Genomic DNA, 21,737 nt, shown 5'->3' on the forward strand with positions numbered 1-21,737 from the left:
GATCAGGGTCAAAGGTCGTAATATTCCGGGATAATCCAAAGGTCGTTATATTTATAGAAGACTGCTGAAAGGTCATAATATTCCCGACAATTTTTCCTAAAAAAATCCTCATGTTGTAGTCATGTTTTTTTTTTTTTTTAAATCACATGATCACTCTCTAATCAGTCGACGAAATTTCTCACGAAGTCTACTCAAGTGCTCACCCAACAACTTTCTTCCTCCCTTCAATCTCTCTCCTACCTAGTTTCCATTTCATTGATTTCTCTTCAACTCACAAAAGATCTGCAATTTTAGTCAACGGGTTGTCAATTTTACTTCGATTTTTTCTGAATGAAAACACAAATTTATACTCAGCTTCTGTATTGAATTTGATCGTTCCGGGTTAATTCATAGTCATGCAGTCTGGTAAGCATTCTGCTATCTTCAATTTATTCACATTTCTCATAATATTTATGTAATTTGTGCGAATTGCATGTTTTTCTATATGTTGTTGCTCTAATTATTGATTGTAATTGTGAATTTGTGGGAATATTATGAAATTAGAGATTTAAAAATTGAATTTTTCGTGTAAAGTTACAATCTCTGGGTGTAATTTTGTTTATTTATGGGTGAAAACATAAAAAATGCCCCAAATTATAGTGTTTTAACTCAAAAATACACTTGTACTTCGTATATTTTAGGAATATACAGAATAACATGCTCAAAAAAGGATTGGGGTTTTGAATTATTCATTATTCCTATTGGAAGCCGTACTTCAATTTAGTGAAATTTGATCTTTAAAAGTAAAGTGTTGTAACTCTTTTGAAGCAAAGGAGATATATTAATGTAAATAGTTAATGGTGACATTTTGGAATTAAAGAAATATTTGATGTGGGTAGATTGATTGTGCACGATGATTGTAATAGTGTTTTGATTTCCGAAGGTCAAACTGGCTGTTAGTTTACAATTCCTAGAGAGAGCATCACTTCCTAAGAAATGAGTAAAATTGCTTGGTTGACCGTAGGAATCTGAAATTCCCATGGGGATTTCTAGTTACTGCACGGGGGAGGGGGGGGGGGGGGGGTGTGCGTGGGGTTTGATAGGGGGAGGGTAAGCAACTTTCTCCGTTTTTTGGCAAGTAAAACTTTCTACTGGACTTTTTATGCTTATGTCTACTAAACAAATCTTGAGGAGTATTATTTCTACTTCCCATATTTTTGGATGTCGACCCAACAATTTTTTATAGTCTAAGTGAAATTGAAAACAATTTGGTCATAACTTGTTGAGATGTTCAAAGCAGTAAAGCACATCTTTTCCTTATTTTAAATTGAATAGTGAAGCCTTTTCTTAAATATTCATAACCTTATGTTCGTTGTTCAAAGAGTCCTGTAATTGTCAATATGGGTCTTATGGGTACTTATTTTTCCAAATAATGTGAAAAGATAATGTTGGTCAAAGATGTGTCTCAAAGGCTTACATGTGTCAATTGGGAGTCATTTAGTTGACATACTGTGACATATAAACTTGTACATCTTTAGAAGTAGAAATTTGAAACTGTTTAGTTGACAGGACAAGGTTTAGCTATTTACCTAGCCCGTTCGAGTAAGTGGAGCTTCATGCTAGTTAACTTACCAGATTTAGGCAGAAGGCTATGAGAATTTCGGCTACTACTGTGTGGGGCTTACAATGTCTAATATTTTTGGGAAGTGACCTGTATGTTTCCACTTTACATGGGACATATAGGTGCAAAGTTCAATTTAAACAAAGATTCTTATATTTTTGGGGCATTTGCTATAGTTTCAGCATAACAGCAAACCCATGGCGAATTTGTCAATGTATTTGCCCATCTTTTTCATCCTAGACAGCATTCACTTATTGCAAGTGGGAAAGAAGTGGATTTTTGAGCAGCGCTTCTCAAAGCCAAGTATCTTTTATAATTTGGGATGCTTAGTAAGGATTTTTCGCTTTGTTTGAAAATAGTAATTTGAAGGAGACCTAGAGTAACAATTAGCTGTACTTTACCCTTGTCTAATGGTCCGGAGTACATCTTTGAAAGCTTTGGCATAGAGAAAATATGAGAGGCAACTGTACCAGATGTTTATTTGTTCAAAAATAAGTAGTGATTTTCTTCCCTTTTCCAAATTAGGCTAACGACTTTCGGATGAATCTCCTGAAACATTTGGCATTAGATATTATTGTTTGGACTATGGAATTTTGTTGGTCATTTAGATATCAAGCAATCAATGTAACTGCAGCTGTTCTGATTGGATGTTGAATGAGCTACTGGTGGACACTAATATGTCTTGTTTGTACTTTCAGGATTTGATATAAAAGAACTACTACAAGCAGCTCAGACACGTTGGCTAAAACCTGCGGAAGTGCTGTTCATTTTACAGAATCATGAAAACTACAAGATAACTGAGGAAGCTCCTCAAAAGCCATCTAGTAAGCTCTACTGTAACTGTATCAGTGCATTTTTTTAATTGTTTGACCTGACTGTACTGATGTTAATTTGGACAGGTGGTTCTTTATTTCTTTTCAACAAGAGGGTTCTTAGGTTTTTTCGGAAAGATGGCCATAATTGGCGAAAGAAGAAGGATGGAAGAACTGTTGGGGAAGCACATGAGCGTCTCAAGGTTTGCTTCGGTTGGTTGTGATTTTTTTTTTTTTTTTTGTTGATGAAACTAGTGGCTGTGACACTCTGTACCTTTTCTTCATCTGGAAATTATGCTCAAAGCCTCAAAGATTTTTGTTGAATCACTGAATTATATGGAGAATGAGCAACCTCCTCATGTAGGTTAAGCAAGAATCAACTGCTACATGCAGAGATCATATGATGGGTTTGAGTCTTTGAGAGGTCATCAGAGAGGCTATGTTCTTCTCCCGATGGCTTTTTTATCGAGCGAATAAAAAAAAGTTGCTTCAATAAAAAATCCTTACACTCTCTGTCCCCAAATTAAAGTCCCTTTTGCCTTTTTCACAGATTTATAAGAAGGTGAATAGAATAATAAGATAGTGGGCTTTGGTTGATTAAAGGTGAATAAAATTAACAAGATTGTGGGATTTGATTGATTAAATAGAGCGTATAAAATATGATAGTGGGGTTTGGTTGATTAAAAGGAGAGTAAACAAAACAAGGGCTAATGATGCTGAGCCTTGGGTTACCACCCCCCTAGACTTTAATTAAGCTGGTTATCATCCACTATTATTGTAGACTGTAGTATATATTTTTGAGCATGTGCTTAGTTTCAAGATGCATGCTGTCTGTGTTCCGGATATTAGAGGCTTAAATGTCATTTATTTGGCCAGGTTGGAAATTCTGAAGCTTTAAATTGCTACTATGCACATGGGGAGGATAATCCGAAATTTCAACGGCGAAGTTATTGGATGTTGGACCGGTGAGTTCACTTGATTCCTCTGCTGTTCTGATCTCTTTTCCATGCATGCACTGCAGTTTTCATTTCAAAAATAGAGCCAACCATCTCGCTTTGGCATCTGTTTGGTTCACCTAGAAATAAATTTACCAATTATTCCGGGGAAGCCCCTCAAGGAATTATGTCCAATTCGGCCATTCCTTGTATAATGGGCACATTAGGTTGAATCACCTAAGTGGACCAATAAATTCGGCAGATATGTTCTGATAATTTGCTGTATCAAATAAGTGACATATATTAACAAATGTTTTTTTTCCCATTGTAAAATAGTTATCCACTGGTGACAGTGATACTGCTAGTTAAGGATAGGATGTACATGCTTAAGTACTTGCATAGTCTAATAGTAAATGCTCTTTTTTGTAGGGAGTATGAGCACATTGTTCTTGTTCATTACAGAGAGATCACAGAGGTAAGTCAAGAAGCATGATGTACTCAATTCAATTTTTTCCTAACTATTGCCAATGTCAGTTCTTGATTCTTTCTAGGCACCAGTCCAACGACCTGCTCATGATGTGTTTAGATTCTCCATAAATTTTAACATTTGAATGTTTTTAACCAATCATAGCCCATTTTCCTGACTGTTTATATTTTTTGTTGTTTGAACTCGAGAAGTTTTATTAAATCTTTGATGAGTCTGACATCTTGGCACAGTGGGATTTTGAAAACTTCCAAGGCCTCATATGCTAAATGGCTTTTCCTTATTTGCTTCTGGTGCTGATGGCTTTCCCAAATTTGTACTATGCTCTGGGTTTGACAGTTGTGTCCAGAATCAAGATGGAACTTTCTTGCATTGAGTTTTTTCATGGCTTTGGTGGATAAATAATATATATCATTAAATCTATTTTAATCAATCAATCAATCAATCAATCAAAGCCTTAATCCCATAATTGGGGTCGGCTACATGAACCAAATTTGATTATTTCGTGTAGTCATCGACAAAAATCTTCCTCCTCCATCCCTTACAATCCAATGCTTCATCCTCACGCAAATCCATATACTTCATATCCTTTCTAACTCCTTCCAACCAAGTCATTTTCGGTCTCCCTCTCCCTCGTTTAACCCGTCCATGGTTCCACTCTTCCACTCTTCGTACTGGTGCACCATCGGGTCTCTGTTTTACATGCCCAAACCAACTCAGGCAATTTTCCCTTAGTTTGTCTGCAATGCCTACTTTCTTGCGAATAACCTCATTTATGATTCTATCTCTAAGAGTGTTCCTGCACATCCACCTTAACATGCGCATTTCCGTAACCTCCATCTTTTTAATGTGCTCCTTAGATTCCCAGCATTCTACTTTAATGCCTTTTTTTTTTTTTTTTTCAAAGTTATCATCAGAACAGCCATTTGACATATACAATGAACATAATTCATAAAAGAAAGTAAATTTAAACTACTAACATAAACATTACATCGACAACATGCTAATAAATGTTCATACTCTAGCACAGCTATATGCCCATGGGTTCTGTCTTCCCATAAAACACTTTGCATAGATACATCCTTTATAAGTAAAAGACCTCACAATACATGCAATGGTTGTTTAAAATGAGATATTTATATCATAGATTAATCATATATCATACCCTTTACAAACCAAATTTCTGGAAAATTTTCATTTCGAAACAATAAGAGGAGCAAAGAAAACTCTAATCACTAGTGAGACCTAACAACACTCAAGAGAAGAGATACCTCTCACAAATGGGGAGACCATCTATATTATTTATATGAACTAAACCTAAATATAGAAAATATTATTGAAACCAAATACAAAAATGGGCTTATCACCCAATAACATCTGAGGGATGCCTGAACATATAACCTATGTTACTTGGACACGGCTACCCATGTCCGACATGGGTACGTGTCCAAGCATCCGACTCGGCAATTTTGTGAAAAAATTCCATGATTTTGAACTAAAAGTGAAGTGTCCGGGTGTCATACCCATGTCCAAGTGTCGAGGGTTTGACACGGGTAAGTGAGGTCAAATGAAGAGTCCGGGTAACATAGATATAACTGTACGTGAGGTAAGACACAGTAAACGAAGGTTCTTTTTCTATCTTTCTTTTGGTACTTCAATATTCCCTCTGTTTCAATTTTGATATTCCTAGCTGGAATCAGGGTAGAAACGAATGCAACCCCCATGTGCTACTCCATTTCTAAGAATCTTATAAGTATTCTCTTTGTTAGAATCTTATAAGAAGTAATTTAAGTTACCTCATGTGCTACTTTCTTTTCTAGAAAAGGATGTAGTGGCTTCATGAGTGGAACATATTGGGATACATTGTGGAATAAATTAAATCTATGAAGAAGAGTTTGAGAATATAAATTTATCATCAATATGAAACGGAGGAAAACTTATTTAAGAACTTGGTTTGATTCAATAAATTTGCATAGGTATTGTATGAAGACATTTGATATTGCATTGATGGTTGAAAAGTAGTATAATTCTACGTAGATATTAATATATTATAGATTACTTGTAACATACTAACATTTAACAATGATATTTTATTGGATAATATGAAATTGGTGTACCTACACTTTGGATTAAAGGGAGGATTCAGATTTCTTTTTTCTTCTTAAGGAGCTGATGCCCCCAAACCCTAGTATTGATAAATCCAGACCCCTCTAATTGTCTGCCGGCTGAAATATCAAACAATAGCTGTAGCCTTTAGGCCATGGCTTGGGCATGGATACATGCTCTCATTTAAAACTTTCTTTTTTTTTTATTTTTTATTTTTGTTGTTGTTGTTGTTGTGAAAAAAGTTAAAGCTACTTTATACAAGTCCTTTTATTTATATGTTGCAGGGGAAGCTTAGTTCTGGATCTGTCGCAGACTTGTCACCGGGAACATCTTCGACATACAGTCAGAGCCCCAGCGCATACACTATGCAAAACCCAGGATCGTCTTGTTTGAGTGACTTTCATGGATCATACCAGAGTCACGCGAGCCCTGGATCCATAGAAGTTAGTTCAGATGCAGCTGCGAGGAAAGGACTTGACTACTTAAACGGGTCAAACATAACTGAAGATATGAGTATGTTGCCTGAGAATGAGGTTAGCCAGGCTCTACGAAGACTAGAGGTGCAACTGAGCTTGGATGATGACATCCTCAAAGATTATACTCCAGCTGATGATCTAGGTGGGGATGCAGACATATATAAAGCGCTGGATGATCAATATGACAGTAAGTATGCTGGAGTGTCGTCTAATTCAAATGGCTTATCACAATACGACTCAGGTACAAACTTCTCTAATGTAAATTCATATTTGATTTCCTTTCAGGCTGTTTTGCGTCATTTAATATGTTTAGACTACTGCAGTAAGGCTTTTTAGGCCTTCTCTTTGATTATAGACGATCCTACTAAATGAGAGTGAGAGTGAGTCATAATATAAACGGCTTTTGCACCAAAAATCAAATGACAAGAGCTTTGGTTGGGCTATTCCGGCCTAGGTTGCACTGATACGGATACGGGGACAAAAACGGGTACGGATACGGGTACGGGATACGGCAAAACAAAATTTCTAAAAACGGGTACGGCTCGGATACGGAAAAAAAAAAAAACAAAATATAAGATCCATAAAAAAGTTTTTTAAAAAATAAATTAATCCATACAGCACAACTTTAAAATTAGAATTTTCCTTTTTATTAGACTTTCAAATTTATTAGACTTTAATTGGAAAGCACTCCATAATAAGCTATCTAACCAAAAAAATAAATAAAAAGTTACACTGTACACTACCATCAGCACATAACTAAAAACTAGGCACTAAATATAAAATAAAAATAAAAAGAAAAGATAAACAACTGTACATAGAGTAAAAACTAGGAGTAATAATAAAAAGAAAAGATAAAAAGGGCGGGTCCACCATTTTGTTTTTAAAATTAAGTTAGCCGTCAATGACCTTCCTTCTACTCACTTCTTTCTTCATTTTCCTCCATTAATGGAATTTTAAGCTTTAATTAAATCTAAAAAACTTAAGAAAATAGAAAATTATTTCGCCTATAAAAACACGATCTAGATCGCGAACCACCACGAACCCAACGCGCCGTCGTCTCGCGTTCCGTGTATCAATGCTCCGGCCGCCTTGAATCAGATCCGACTGTTGGAGAAACAAAATAAGAGTTCGAAAGTTTTAGGGCTTTTAAGATTTGGGGTAAATCGATAGTCAGGTAGGTAGATTATACTGATTTGGTTTTTTTTTTTTTTTTAAAAAATTGGGTGGGTTTCATAGGAAACGTCAGAAATTGGGCTTTTTCGTACCCGATACGTTTCCGATCAAGATGCTAAACGTCCCCAAATTGCCTTGGCGTACCACTTTTGTAAGGGACGGTTTGGGACGTATTCTAGGCATACCCGTACCGTACCCGTCCCCGATACGTTTCGGGTACGGGAAACGGCACTCCATTGGCGTACCCGTGCATCTTGATTCCGGCCCTCCCTTGGGATTGAGTTACTTTCTATAATTTTTAATTTTGGAGTTCCATGACCCTTTTAATCTACCAACTCCAAGGTTGTTAACTAAAGAACTACTGATGTTATCTTCTTTTAAAATAATACACTTTTTACGAGGATTGAGGATCCTGGTGTAGTTGTGAAGCTATTTATGGCACTTTAAAAGTATTCTACTAGAATTTAAATTATTATTTGATCTACCATGCTAAGGCTACAAGATAATCATTGTAATAGGTAATAGGTGTTTGGGGGGGGGGGGGGTAGGGGGGTAGAGGTAGAAAGGGCTCTTTACAAGCATAGTATGCTCAACTTTATTGTTCTCACTGTTGCTCTCTGCCATCTTTCATTGACAAAATAGAAAACCAGACTTTTCTTTTGAGACTTTGGGACTTGACAAGATTACAACTAAAAAATTGTCTTAGGGCTTTTAAGCAAAGAAGCCTTGATTATTACTCATCCGAAAAAACGTAATAGGATTCAACTCATTTTCCATGTAAAAAAGCTCTTTTACCTTTTTCTAATATTCTTTTCATCCACTGTTATGCCCATTGCTTTATCATTCACAGTAGATATGATACATAACTTTTGAGAAGTGTATGATCGATCTTCTTTGGTTTAGAGGTGGAGGAATATAGATCAGTTTGCGATCTCAGAACTTGTCTCAATGCCAATTGAGGAGGTGGGCTTGGTGGTGCACTGGTGCATGACAATAAAACTAAAACTTTGAAGGCGTGATATCGCTGGATGACGCTAGTCTTTATTTGATTATTCCTTATGACCTTATCCAGAAAAAAGATCCTATTCCTCCCTCCACTTATGCCTAGTGTTATATATTCATGCCAATCTAGTTTCATTGTTATCATTTTTTTCCCTCCATCTAAGCCATCTTTGCCTCCTTAGGGCTCTTCTAAAACCCACATGGTCCCAACTCTCCACTTTCCTCACATCCACCAGTCATTGTCTCTCAGGCTCAAACCAACGAAGTCAGTTCTCTGTAATCTTATCCTCAACATTTACTCTTAACATTGTTCTGTGTGTCCTCTTTTCGAATTCTATTCTTTAATAAGGGCTTGATAGTTTTCCGTCAGCTTTGATGATTTTCCTAGTTACCTGATTCAGAATACTTGTGGCCTTATCAACAATTGGTTGCTTTGGATGGTTGAATAAGGGCTAGGTTAGTCATAGTTATTTGTGTTAAGAGGCAATCCACATTTGGAATCCTTCTAGGAACCGGTTTTAATGAGGATTTCAAAGAAATTTGGGAAAAAGGTTATACTTTTTTTATGGTTGCGAGGATAACGCTAATTCAACCATGTTTGTCTAGCTTCCCTCTAATACTTTTTTTTGGATATTCTCTATTCTAACTCTAGTGGTAGTTGCAAGTAAGGTTGTGGTCTAGCCTAATGATATGAGGATCGCTCATTTAGTGAGTTGAAGTTTGGTGTGTTGTTCGAAAGCTAGGGAGATTTAGGATTGGGGAAAATGGTGTAAAATATTATTGCTCCTGTGGTAAAATGGTTATGACATTTTCCTTCTAAATCTTAGTCGCTTTGGCTAAGCTAATAGTTAAGGGATAGATTAAGCGGTTACAACCGCTCAAATGGCCTCCTTAGGTCATTTGGAAATTTTTGCAAATTACCTTGGCCTCTATCATTTCGACACCCGACAGGTTCAAATTTTTTCTGAAATTGAAGAAAACTATATGAAATTTCAGATCATTTCGAGAAATTTCTTTAAAAAAATATAGTGGATGTAATAGATGTGTCTTAGAGTCATAAAAGGTTGTCTCGCTCGGAATGTCAAGTCAACGAAAGGAGACATATCCATATTACGATAAATTGATAGTTAAGAGGAAGAATTTATGGTTCCAACCACTCAAATAGTCTCTTGGGGTCACATAGCCTATGGGAAGCACCTCGACAACTATTATTTCCGATTCTAAAAAAATTAAAATTCTCTAAAATTGAAGTTTATATACGATTTTGGATCAATTATGTGAAATTTTCCGTAACTAATAGTAGATGTAGTAGGTGTCTCTTGGTGTCATAAGAGGTTGTTTTGAACCATATATGCCCACTAATCTATCATGTAAATGCTCTTGATGGCCTTGTGTTATTGATAGGAGACGTGTCTGTAGGAGGCTAAACTGATTGTTTAGAGGAAGAGTAGATGGTTATACCATTGTAGTGGCCTCTTGGATATCATGATTTATGAATTACATGAGTAGCATCTTCGCAATCTGTCCTTTCTGCTTTCAGAATTTTGTTTAGAATCATATGTTTGCCCACATTTTAGTCACATAAACACGAGAAGGCCTTAGTCAATGACGGGAAATGTGATCGTAACAGGCTAAGTTGACATTTTAGAGACATGTTATATAGTTCAAACTACTTAAGTAGCCTCCCAAGTCTCATGGAGTCATTGGTAGACACTGTCCTTTGTAATTCTAATATATATGGAAATAGAAGAATATAGTACACATGTTTTGGATCAATCAGAATTTTTTCTGAAACAATAGTGGATATAGGAGGTGTCACTCATGGTCAAAAAAATGTGTGGTACTTTGGTATCATATATGCCCACTATACAGGAAACTTTTACAGAACTGAAGTGGGTGTAGAAGGTGGATCATAAAAGTTTGTTTGTAATCGTATATGCCCAATGACAGGAGACGTGTCTATAACTATATTTCAACCACTCTAGTAGCCTCCCAGGGTATCACGGAGTTCATGGGAAGCACCTTGTCCTCTATCCTTTCCATTTTTGAAAGGTTTTAAAATAATGTAAAACTGAGGTTATTATACACAGTTTTAGATCAATTTCAGAATTTTTTTCACAACTAAAGTAAATGTAGGAGGTATTTGTAAGGTCACAGGAGGTTTATTGTACCATATGTCCATTATTCTTTTCTTATAGAAGTCCAGGATAGCCTTGTGCTAATAATTAAGTGACAAATTAGATAGTTTTAACCTATGTTACTCAGACTCGGGTACCCATGTCCGACATGGGTACGTGTCTAAGTGTCCGACTCGGCTATTTTGTTAAAAAAATCTATGATTTTGAACTAAAATGAAGTGTCCACGTGTCATACCCATGTCCGAGTGTCGAGGGTCCGACACGGGTACTTGAGATAAAATGAAGAGTCCGAGTAACATAGGTTTCAACTACTTAAGTGGCCTCATTGGGTGGCACTTGGTCCTCTATCATTTCTGTTTTGAAATAGAAGTATTTCTCCTTTTTTTTTACTTGCAACATTTCTGTTTTTTTACGTTTTCCAATGCATAACTTTAACCGTGTATATCTCTAATTTTGCATTTGTGAAAATTATAAAAATTAGATTATTTAAACAAGCTCCCATTTGACTTTTGAATGGCACTTACCATTTATGGAAAAACTCTAAATGGGTGGAACTTTTGAATGTTTCCCATCAAGAAACGTTGAAGAACAAAAAGGATCAAAAGGAGTAGTTAACAAGCAAATTAGCTTGTGCAAACCACTCATGCGGTCTCCCGGGTCCCATAGAGGCCATGGAAAACATCTCGTCCTTTAATCTTTCTAAGAAAATTTTAAAATAATAATTCTTATGCTTTTTTGTAAGTGCAACATTATGAGTTTGACACTATTTACCTAATACCCTTTGGCCATCAATTGTGGTTTCTATACAAGGAAGAGTATAGTCGTGTAGGGTCTTGTTAAAATTGTCTTGATCTATAATTTTAAAATATCAAAAAAAAAAAAAAAATTATTATTTTTGCTGAATGATGCTTAAAAATATTAAAATTTGTATTAGCAAGCATGATAGTCCAAAGGCCTCTTATTAAAAAACAAGGAGAGTATAGACTATATAACACACAACATTGAATCAATTTCGGAAAAATAATAAAAACTAAAGGGGACGTAGGAGGTGTCTCTCAAGGTTATTAAAGATTGTTTGTTCTGCGAACTGTTTAATGATTTATATTGGACGTAGGAGGTGACTCTCGGAGTCATAAAAGGTTGTTTGGAACCATATTCCCTTTATTCAATCTTATAAAAACTGGCTCAATATATTGTTTAAAGGAAGAGTAGATGGTTCTAACCATAAGGGCCTTGTGAAGTATCTTAAAGTCTATGGATAGCACCTCGTCCTCTATCCTTTTTGAAAAGTTCTAAAATAAACGTAAAAGTCTAGTCTATTCACAATTTTGGATCAGGATTTCAAAACTAAAGTGGATGTAAAAGGTGTATGTGGGTCATATGAGGTTGTTTGAAATATGTGTCTACTATCTAGTCATATAAAAGCTCTGGGTAAGTCAAGAAAGGGAATCGGAATCGTGTTTGTAACCGCCTTAATTAATAGTGGAGTGCCAGTTGATGGTACTAGCCACTCAAGTAGCCTCCTTGGTTTCCATGGAGTACATAGGAAAGATGCAATACTCCATCCTTTCCTTCCTAAGAAAATTCTATAATACTCTAAAATTCAAGGTTGTAATAACCACTGAAGTAGGTGTAGGAGGTGTCCATAGTTTAGAGGTAGATGATTCCAACCACTCTTGTGGCCTACCGGGGTATAGGGAGTTCATAAGACCTTGTCTTCTATCCTTTCCTCTTTTTAATAATGTAGGCTATATTACACAAATTTGGATTAATTTCATAAATTTATTCACAACTAAAGACCTAAAGTGGGCGAAGGAGGTATGTCTTGGGATCTTTAAGAATCAAGAGGTTGTTTGGAACCATACATGTCCACTAATATGTTATATAAAAGTCCGTATATAATAAAGTCAATGACGAGAGACATATGTGTTACATGCTAAGTTGTTAGTTAAGAGACAGATGTATGGTTCCAACCACTCAACTGGTCTCTTGTGGGTCTATGGGAAGCACCTCGTCCTCTATCATTTTGACGTTTGAGAAATTGAAATCCTCTTAAATGGAAGGATATTATACACAAATTCTGATTAATTTTATGATTTGTATTCATACAATTGTGGATGTAGAAGGTGTTTCTCGGGCTTACAAAACTACAAAAGATTGTTTGGAAACATACATACCCACTATTCAGTCACATACATAAAATTCATGTCCTTAGTTATTGGAAAGGGATGTCTCCGTAATAGGCTAAATTAATACTCCCTTTGTTTTTTAGCTGTCTCGTTTTGAATTTAGCACTATTCACACACTTCCCTTTGACCGTGTTTTATGCTTTATATGTAGTCATGTAGGGTCTTGTTAGATTCGTCATCACATATATTTTCAAAATATCAACTTTGCATAATTTTTGCTTATCGGTAATTAAAGATATTAATGGTTGAATTTGTGCTTTGGAAAATGTGACTGAAGAAACGTGTCAACTAAAAAGAAACAAAAGAAGTAGTTAAGAAGGAGAGTACATGGTTTCAACCACTCAACTAGCATCTTGTGGTCACATGGAGTCAATAATGCAAGAAGTGTCTCTCAGGATAATAGGAGGTTATTTGGAACCTTTTATGCCACTATCTATCTCAGTCGGCTCATAGCAGTTGCACATTAACTCAGGGCCCCCACTTTGAGGGGCCCCACATCCAAAAAAAAAAGTAATTTATATACTATTGAAAAAAGCAAAGCAAAAATAAAAAAGATATACTTCTTTTTTTTAGATGTCGTTCAAGCTTCCATAAGAAAATAAAAATTAATTAAGTGTAGTTCAAGATTTTTTTCTTAGTCTTTCATCTTATTTACTAATATATATATATACATATATATATACACATATATATATATATATATATATATATATATATATATATATATATATATATACATATATATATATACATACATACATACATATATATATATACATACATACATACATATATATATATATATTTCAAAAAAAATTATGAAATATAAGAGAAAAGATGAGTCGAATTGTGAAAAACATTAAAAAAAACAAGTTAGCAAAAAGGGCGAGTTAACCCAATCTCAAATGACTATCATGTATTTGTAATTTTGGTAAAGTTTTAATATAAAATTTAGGAAATATTATTTATGAAATACAACTCCATCGTTTAAGGGACCCTTTTTAGTTTTTGCTCCGAGCTACAAAAAAAATATCAGAGATGGCATTGATCTATCTTTAAAGGCCCGTAATGGCCTTGTGGTAATGACAAATTGACAAGAGATGTATCAGTAATAGGCGAAGTTAAGGTAGAGTAGATAGTTCCTACCCCTCTAGTGGCCTCATAGGATACCATGGAGTCCATGGGAAGCGAAGCACCTTGTCCCCATTCCTTAATTACTTTGGGCAAATTTGAAAATAATGTAAAATTGTAGGCTTTATTATGCACAATTGGATCAATTTAGGGAAAAATAAAAAAAAATTATGAAAATTTCCTATTTTGAAACTACATCTTGAAAATAATCTAAGAAGATCTTACATGATCATGTTTATAATTATATAATTCCTCTGCTCCCTAAATATTGCAACATTAAGAGGAGGGCCGCCGGGGGTGGGGGTGGGGTGTTATGCATCCCAACACACATTTTCCTTCAATACTTTTTATGTAAGAAAAGTTAATATCATAGAGGTATCTGCGACGGTTATATGAGAAAAGTTTGGAACTATTATAATGGAGGGAGTTGTTTAGTAAAATATATTCGGCCAAATTTCGATCTTTAAGGTGTAAAGTTTAATTCTAAGAGCTTATGATGCAAATCTTATTATTTTGCTGATATTGGTGAACATTTGTATTATAATTTTGCTGTGTCTAAGCTTCTATTCACTAGATTGGTAGATGCAGTAATCAAGAGAAATTAGTCACTGAAATTTATTTGATTTTTAGGTGGCAATGAAGTGCATCACCATGTTACTCCTGGCATGGCACAAAGTATTGAAATTAATGATTCTTTATACTGGAATGATGTCTTTGATACGTCCAAGAATTCCCTTAATCCGAAGGCAGAAGGGAAGAAATCATACATTGTAATTGCTAATGTAAGTTCATAGGTATATAAGATGGTTGTCTTTTCATTTACATGTCTCTTTAAATTATATTTTGGGTACCTTTTTTTTCAAAAAAAAAAAAACTTTCTTAGGTTAGATTTGAGAAGTGTGATTGATGGTTTCTGAGCCATGGCCTGAGTTGTTCAAAGCTGTAGACATGATGCAACCTTAGTAACAACTGCATCAGGTTGTAATTACAGTATGACTAGAAGTAGTTATGCAGGAAAGTACAATGATGTTGGTTACTTACTACTACTCAATCCAGGCATGTTGAAATGGTTTTTCATCAGTTTTGTTGTTCTTTATACTAATTTGAATTGCTATAAAACAGTTGACTTGACCATCTTTCATAAAAATACTATTATCATATAGGCCATGATTTGTTTTCTTTTAACTATTGGATTAACTATGTTATGGCAAGTGGATAGAAAATTCCTTGGTCATAACTCCATCACATTTTAAATTATTTATTATTGAAAGTGATTTAGGGCAGATAACATAAGGTCTAGAACGATTCCTTGTTTTTATTCTTTAGAGGGAGGGGGGTGTTTAAATTTGTTACTTTTATACTCTGCGCAGTGGAGAGAATACAAGTTACTTTATTGCAGTATGTGATCATGTGCAGTCAGTCTTTTTTATTTTAATTTTCTTTCTAAGCCACTAATAAGCTGTAGGATTTCAGCTTAAACATGGATTATATTGTCTGTTTATTTACACATTTCTGGAATAATCACATGCCAGGGAAATGAATCATCTTCCTCTGCGAGGCCAAATGAGCAGGAAAGCCATCAACCTCAAGATTATGAGGCATATATTGCTCACAAATGTAAATTTTCTTTTAACTCTCGAAGTTGTATAGGTCCCTCCCATGGATCTTAATTCATTATAGAGTGTGAATAAGTATTTCTCTTTAACAGTCACTTTTATTTACAACTGATGAAATAGGGACTGAAGCTGCCAAGGATACGGATATCCTAGCTTATTCCTCTTCAATATATTCCTCCACCCCAAAGTTATCCACCATGTTGCTTGATCCAAATCTCGGATTATCTCTTGACTCTGATGTAGGCTTGACATTAGCAAAGGAGCAGAGATTTACCATTCGAGAGATATCTCCAGAATGGGGATTTACTGATGATTCTACTAAGGTACTTTTGAGGCTGTCATGATATCTTCTTCAATGCTAATGACAATTTGACTTGGGGATATCACTTATTTGTGCTTTATAATCATAGTGCTGCACGAAGCTGGAAAACTGAAATGTATTGGTTTCTGGAATGTTTCGTTCTAATTTCTTGTTCCCCTTATCTTCTCTGTTTTCCCTCTTATTTTATAGTAGGTGAGGGAGTGGTGTGTATGACAGTATTTCATATCTTTGCTTGCAGTGATTCTGTTAATTATAGCTGCATTAATTCTCAGATTGATTTGTCAATCATGCAGTTTTTATTTCTGATGCAGGTCATTATTGTTGGGTCTTATCTCTGTGATCCGTCAGAATCTGAATGGCTTTGCATGTTTGGTGATGTTGAAGTTCCACTACAAATTGTCCAGAATGGTGTCCTTAGTTGCCAGGCTCCTCCACATTCATCAGGAAAGGTGACCCTCTGCATCACTTCTGGGAATCGAGAGTCCTGCAGTGAGATTAGAGAATTTGAGTACCGTGATAAGCTTACTACTTGTGTACATTGCAATAAACATGAAGGAGAAACAACTAGAAGTACAGATGAGATGTTGTTACTCGTCCGATTGGTGCAGATGATTCTCTCAAATCCACCTGCCCAACACGGAGAAAACAATGAATTGGGATTTGATAAACAAAAGATTGATGGTGATATGTGGAATCAAATCATCGAAGGTCTCCTGGTCGATGGTGCTTCTTCAAGTGACACCCTTGATTGGGTGTTGCAACAACTTCTGAAGGACAAATTGCAGCAATGGCTTTCCTCCAGGTCCATGGAAGGAAGGGAATGCGGTGACTGTTTCTTGTCAAGAAAGGAACAAGGAGTAATTCATATGATTGCTGGGTTGGGATATGAGTGGGCTTTGAACCCAGTTTTGGGATGTGGAGTTGGCATAAATTTTCGTGATATCAATGGTTGGACTGCCCTACACTGGGCTGCTAGATTTGGAAGGTAAATCTCACTTTCTTGGCCCACTGTAACACTTTCATAAACAGTGTTCTTAAATGCTCCCTTTTCAAAATGTCAAAAGTGGTTTATTCTAAAGATCTGGATTTTGACTACGGAACTTAGGATTGATTGCAATTTATATGTTATCAAACACTTCCATTATAATTTAAGTTTTTCTCTGTAAGGGGTGACATTTGACAAAATATGTATATTTCATTTGTGGCTAACTTCTGGAAATAGCAGTTGGCTGTATATATATTTTGTGGGGGGGGGGGGGGGGGGAGGTGTGGGGTGGGAAGAGGGTTGATAGGGGAATGTTTATAGGTTATGCACTTATGCATATACAATCGTACTAAATTTTGGTGGCATTTATTATGGAAAGTAAACTTCTTATGCCTCAATCCAAAATAATATTAGCGAAGTCTTTTCCTATTTCTCTTTTTTTTTTTTTTTTTTTTTTTTTTTTTTTTTTTTTTTTTTTTTTCGGGGAGTGTATCAGTAACTTAGGATTTGATCAGGCAATTAGAATTCTAGCCACAGGTTTATGTGTTAATATTTGTGCTTCCACTAGGAAATGGTATCTTTTTTTATTTTTTATTTTATTTACGAGAACTAGGAATTGGTACTTTAATAATACAAGGGTCATTCTCAGAATCCTAAGCTGAAAGGCTTGACTACTTAAACTCTTATGAGGTCAGAAGCTTCTTAGACCAAGCTACTTTTAAAGTGCTTGTTGAAAACTTCATACCATTATGAATATCTTTACTAATTTTGTGAGATGACTGATGCAAATTGGTGAACCCTCCTGGGTAAGATTTTCAAGTTATGAAAAGAAATAGTCAAGTCTTCTCTCCTAACCTTTCTTATGATGCTGTAGGTTTAAGGAGAAGTTATGTTGTCACCATATGCTTCAGTACGGTCTGAAATAAAGTCCTTAAATCTACAGATAGCTTTCATATCTTTTTCTGCTTTTTGGTTATAGAATAGGTTAGATTCTCACTGGTGGTCAAGATGTGTATGCCACTTTTAATTTTTCAAGGCCAGGTTGCCATGCTCCCATGCGTCGATCTGGAATTTATTTCTCTAATAATCTCATAAAGGAGCCTCTTGTGAGTAATGTTATTGTGGAACATTATATGAGAATCAAGGATTGGATGCTTTCACTTCTATTTTATATTATTTATGCTTACAATCCCTTACTGTTGGATTATTACTTTCGAATATTGTGCAATGACATTAGACAATTTGTTTCTATGACAGAGAAAAAATGGTTGCAGCTCTTGTTGCTTTAGGAGCATCGGCTGTGGCATTGACTGATCCAAGTACACATGATCCAACTGGTAGAAATGCTGCATACATTGCTGCGGCAAGTGGGCACAAGGGACTTGCTGGTTATTTATCAGAATTGGCGCTAACTAGCCATCTCTCGTCCCTCAATCTGGAAGAAAGTGAACTCTCCAAAGGCTCTGCTGATGTTGAGGCTGAATTAACTATTAATAACCTTTCAGAGGACAACATTAACTCAACTGATCAGGATCAACTTTCACTAAAACACACCTTGGCAGCAGTTAGGAATGCTGCTCAGGCTGCTGCACGCATCCAAGCAGCTTTTCGTGCCCATTCCTTCAAAAAAAGGCAACATAGGCCTAGCTCGGAAGTTGCTTCTGATCTAGATGAGTATGGTTTCACTATAAATGACATTCAAGGTCTTTCAAAATTGGCATTTCACAATTTGCATGACCATCAAAAAGCTGCATTATCTATTCAGAAGAACTATCGGGGTTGGAAAGGCCGGAAAGACTTTCTGACTTTGCGCCAAAAAGTTGTGAAGATACAGGTACACATCTGCTTTCACTTCATGACATGAGATTTCAGCACTTCCTTTCTACACTGTCATCTATATGGAAAACCTACTATATAAATCTGTAGAAATAGTAATGTGTTATGCTGCTATTACCGTCTTTCCTTAACTGTCCCTTCACCATTTCTCCGCATCTCTATTCTTGCTCTCATTCTTTCTCAAATCTTCTCTTTCATACTATCCGACAATATCTTTTGCCTTCTTGGGAGATAAGTCTATATATTCAATATTGTTATGATTTTTTCAGTATGTGATAACCATGTCACGTCCAATATGTTTATAATTTTCTTTTGATTTGGGTTGGGGTCAGAGGGAAGGGAAAAACTTTTTTTTGGGTAAAAAGGATCAGACTGAACAGATACCTCTCATAGGCAACACTTGAGAGTAGGGGGAAGGTAAGGGAAACCCCAGTTTCAAATACAAGTAGATGGTGAAGCTCAACTTGTGACCTCAAAGTCACAAGATGAGTTCTCCACCATTTTCATCAATCTTACTTGGTTAGAGCTGGAACTACATTTACAATTTATTCTAATGTCTGCCTTGAGAATTATTATATCCTGTTATTTTCTGCTATTGGCAGGCACATGTGAGAGGTTATCAGGTTCGAAAGAAGTACAAGGTTATATGTTGGGCAGTTGGTATTCTAGACAAGGTTATACTGCGTTGGCGCCGCAAAGGAGTTGGCTTGCGAGGATTTAGACCTGAGTCAGATTGTGTTGACGAAGACGAAGAAGATGATGACATTATTAAGGTATTCCGGAAAGAAAAGGTCAATGTTGCTATTGATGAGGCTGTCACAAGAGTGCTATCCATGGTTGAATCTCCAGAAGCCCGTCAACAGTATCTTCGCATGCTTGGAAGATCTCAAGAAGCCATGGTAATAATACTGCTGAATATCATATTGATGTCCAATGGATTCTCACATATATAAGCTGTGAAATATAGTTGCTGTCATTATGGCCTCATTTCCGATATAGTTTTTTTATCCATTGCTTCGTTAGCTTAGTAGCCTACCATCAAAATGAAGGCATTTCTTATACTTTTGCCTAGGTTCTTGCGGATGATTTAATTTTATGTGATTGCTCCTGTACTTCCAAATTCCAAATCTCATAATAAGCTATTGATCCTTTCTGAAGTACTATGGGGGAACCAGTGCTAGGCTGGAAAAACTAGTAAAATAACCAATTAGAGGATGAGCATCTGATGAAGTTTAGTGAGACATAACATAGATTAGAAAGCATTTGTCAAAAAAAAAAAAAAAAAAAAAAAAAACAAAGATTAGAAAGGAGGTGAAATTTGAAACGTGGAAGGGGGAGTGGGGAGTCTCAGCTCAGTTTGTTGGATCTGAATTTTGCTGTTCAAAATTGATCATAGCTATTAGGTTGAGGTTGAGCAGTTTAGATGTGGACGTGTAGTTTGAGCTTCAGCTCATTTGGATTACATTAATTTATACTTTGAATTATTCAATTTGAATTTATTTATTTATTTATTTATTATTATTATTATTATTATTATTATTATTATTATTATTATTTTTAATATATTTTATATGCAATATAAGCCTTTTTTTGTTACTTTGAATGTTATACTTTATATGGGAAGGTTGTACTGAAAACAAGCCTTATGGCTTATCGTGAAAACTAAAAACATATCTCAACTGTTGATTAGCTTGATATATGGCTTATATTACCCCTCCACTAAAACTATTACTGGAGAAGTGGAGAACCATTCATGGTTCACAATTTTCCTCACTCTAAAATTCCCCAATTAACATGCATGATTCTCTGACTTCTTTTGAGCAACTATGTTCTAAGGTGTGACCTCACTGTCTGACTAGCTGTTTGTCTGCACACTAAGCTTCTGTCCTGCAAACACTTTTGGTGCTCAAGCAGGTGTTAAGTGAGCTTAAAACTTGTTCTTTTTGGTATCTTGAACAGAAACTGTTCAGAATTATGGATGGAGCAATATTCAATGTAGTTTACCTTGTTATTATTTTCAATTATTCTGTAGTTGCAGTTTTCTATATTTTACGAGGACTCTCTGTCTGAAAAGAACTTCCGAAGGTCCACTGGTTTAACTTGTATATGGCTCTGAATGTCTATTCATTTTATTTCAGGCTGAGGTCCAACTCCTAACAAGCTCAGGGGCTTCAGGTTCCCAAGATGGTGTTTCAAGCATGGACAATGATGATATCCTCACCTTCCTTGAAAGTTCTGGTTGATTCACCTTTGTAGGTACAAGATTGGTCTAACTCAAGCTACTAGATTGGTTTGGATTCGGTATTAGTTTACTTTGGTCTCGTCAAGGTATATATATTGAATAGATAGCCATTGTGTTGTGTTGTGTTGTGCGCTGTTTCTAGTCATCTAGATATCAATTATATATACTAAATTTTACAGCAACCAATTTTTAGTATATGGGTTATTACTGTTCAGGAAGTCGGGATATTCATAAGTTGATGTAAATGTTTGTAAATAATATGATATTGTGGGTCTAATAATATTTAACCAAGTGCATTCTCATTCACCTGACATTAGCTAGTGAACTGAGTTTGCATCACAGTTTGAAAGAGTGCTGTAACATGTGCTCTGGAGCTTTCTGTTCATCTCTATACCTTGTCGAATCTGATCATGTTGATTATCTTACCATAGCACTTGCATTATATAGTACAAAGTCTGTTTTATGACATTACTAGCTTCAACAATCGAATGCCACTTCAAATTATTTGTTTGCCTTTTCCTTGTAAAAAAAAAAAGCTGTTTGCTTAGAATAGATAAAATAAAGGTACACTTCCGTCTCAAAAATGGGTCGAAGTGCAACTCATTCCAGAAATCACGTCACATACTTGGTCCTCTGGCAAACTTGTGTAGTCGTGTGGCTTCATCTCCCCAGTATGGAAGGATCCTAGTA

The 21,737-nt window shown here is 35.6% G+C and overlaps 1 protein-coding gene across 1 annotated transcript; it reads left to right on the plus strand.

Annotated features, from left to right (window-relative positions):
• Positions 1 to 164: 164 nt before the first annotated feature.
• Positions 165 to 21,432, plus strand: LOC145640107 (calmodulin-binding transcription activator 4-like). The gene is made up of 13 exons (XM_081691420.1): positions 165 to 405; positions 2,299 to 2,424; positions 2,500 to 2,615; positions 3,289 to 3,377; positions 3,777 to 3,822; positions 6,222 to 6,654; positions 14,677 to 14,828; positions 15,579 to 15,663; positions 15,783 to 15,985; positions 16,296 to 16,969; positions 18,227 to 18,803; positions 19,408 to 19,704; positions 20,944 to 21,432. Exons 1-13 carry the CDS (start codon positions 396 to 398, stop codon positions 21,046 to 21,048), a joined length of 2,913 nt encoding a protein of 970 aa, XP_081547546.1. The 5' UTR covers positions 165 to 395; the 3' UTR covers positions 21,049 to 21,432.
• Positions 21,433 to 21,737: the final 305 nt, after the last annotated feature.

The sequence above is a fragment of the Chenopodium album genome, chromosome 1 (assembly GCF_948465745.1).
Source record: "Chenopodium album chromosome 1, dcCheAlbu1.1, whole genome shotgun sequence".
NCBI classification, from domain to species: Eukaryota; Viridiplantae; Streptophyta; class Magnoliopsida; order Caryophyllales; family Amaranthaceae; genus Chenopodium; species Chenopodium album.

Coding starts and splice junctions, on each gene's coding strand:
- LOC145640107 (XM_081691420.1), top strand. Junction 6,655..14,676: donor CTTATCACAATACGACTCAG/GTACAAACTTCT, acceptor TTTGATTTTTAG/GTGGCAATGAAGTGCATCAC. Junction 18,804..19,407: donor AAAAAGTTGTGAAGATACAG/GTACACATCTGC, acceptor TGCTATTGGCAG/GCACATGTGAGAGGTTATCA.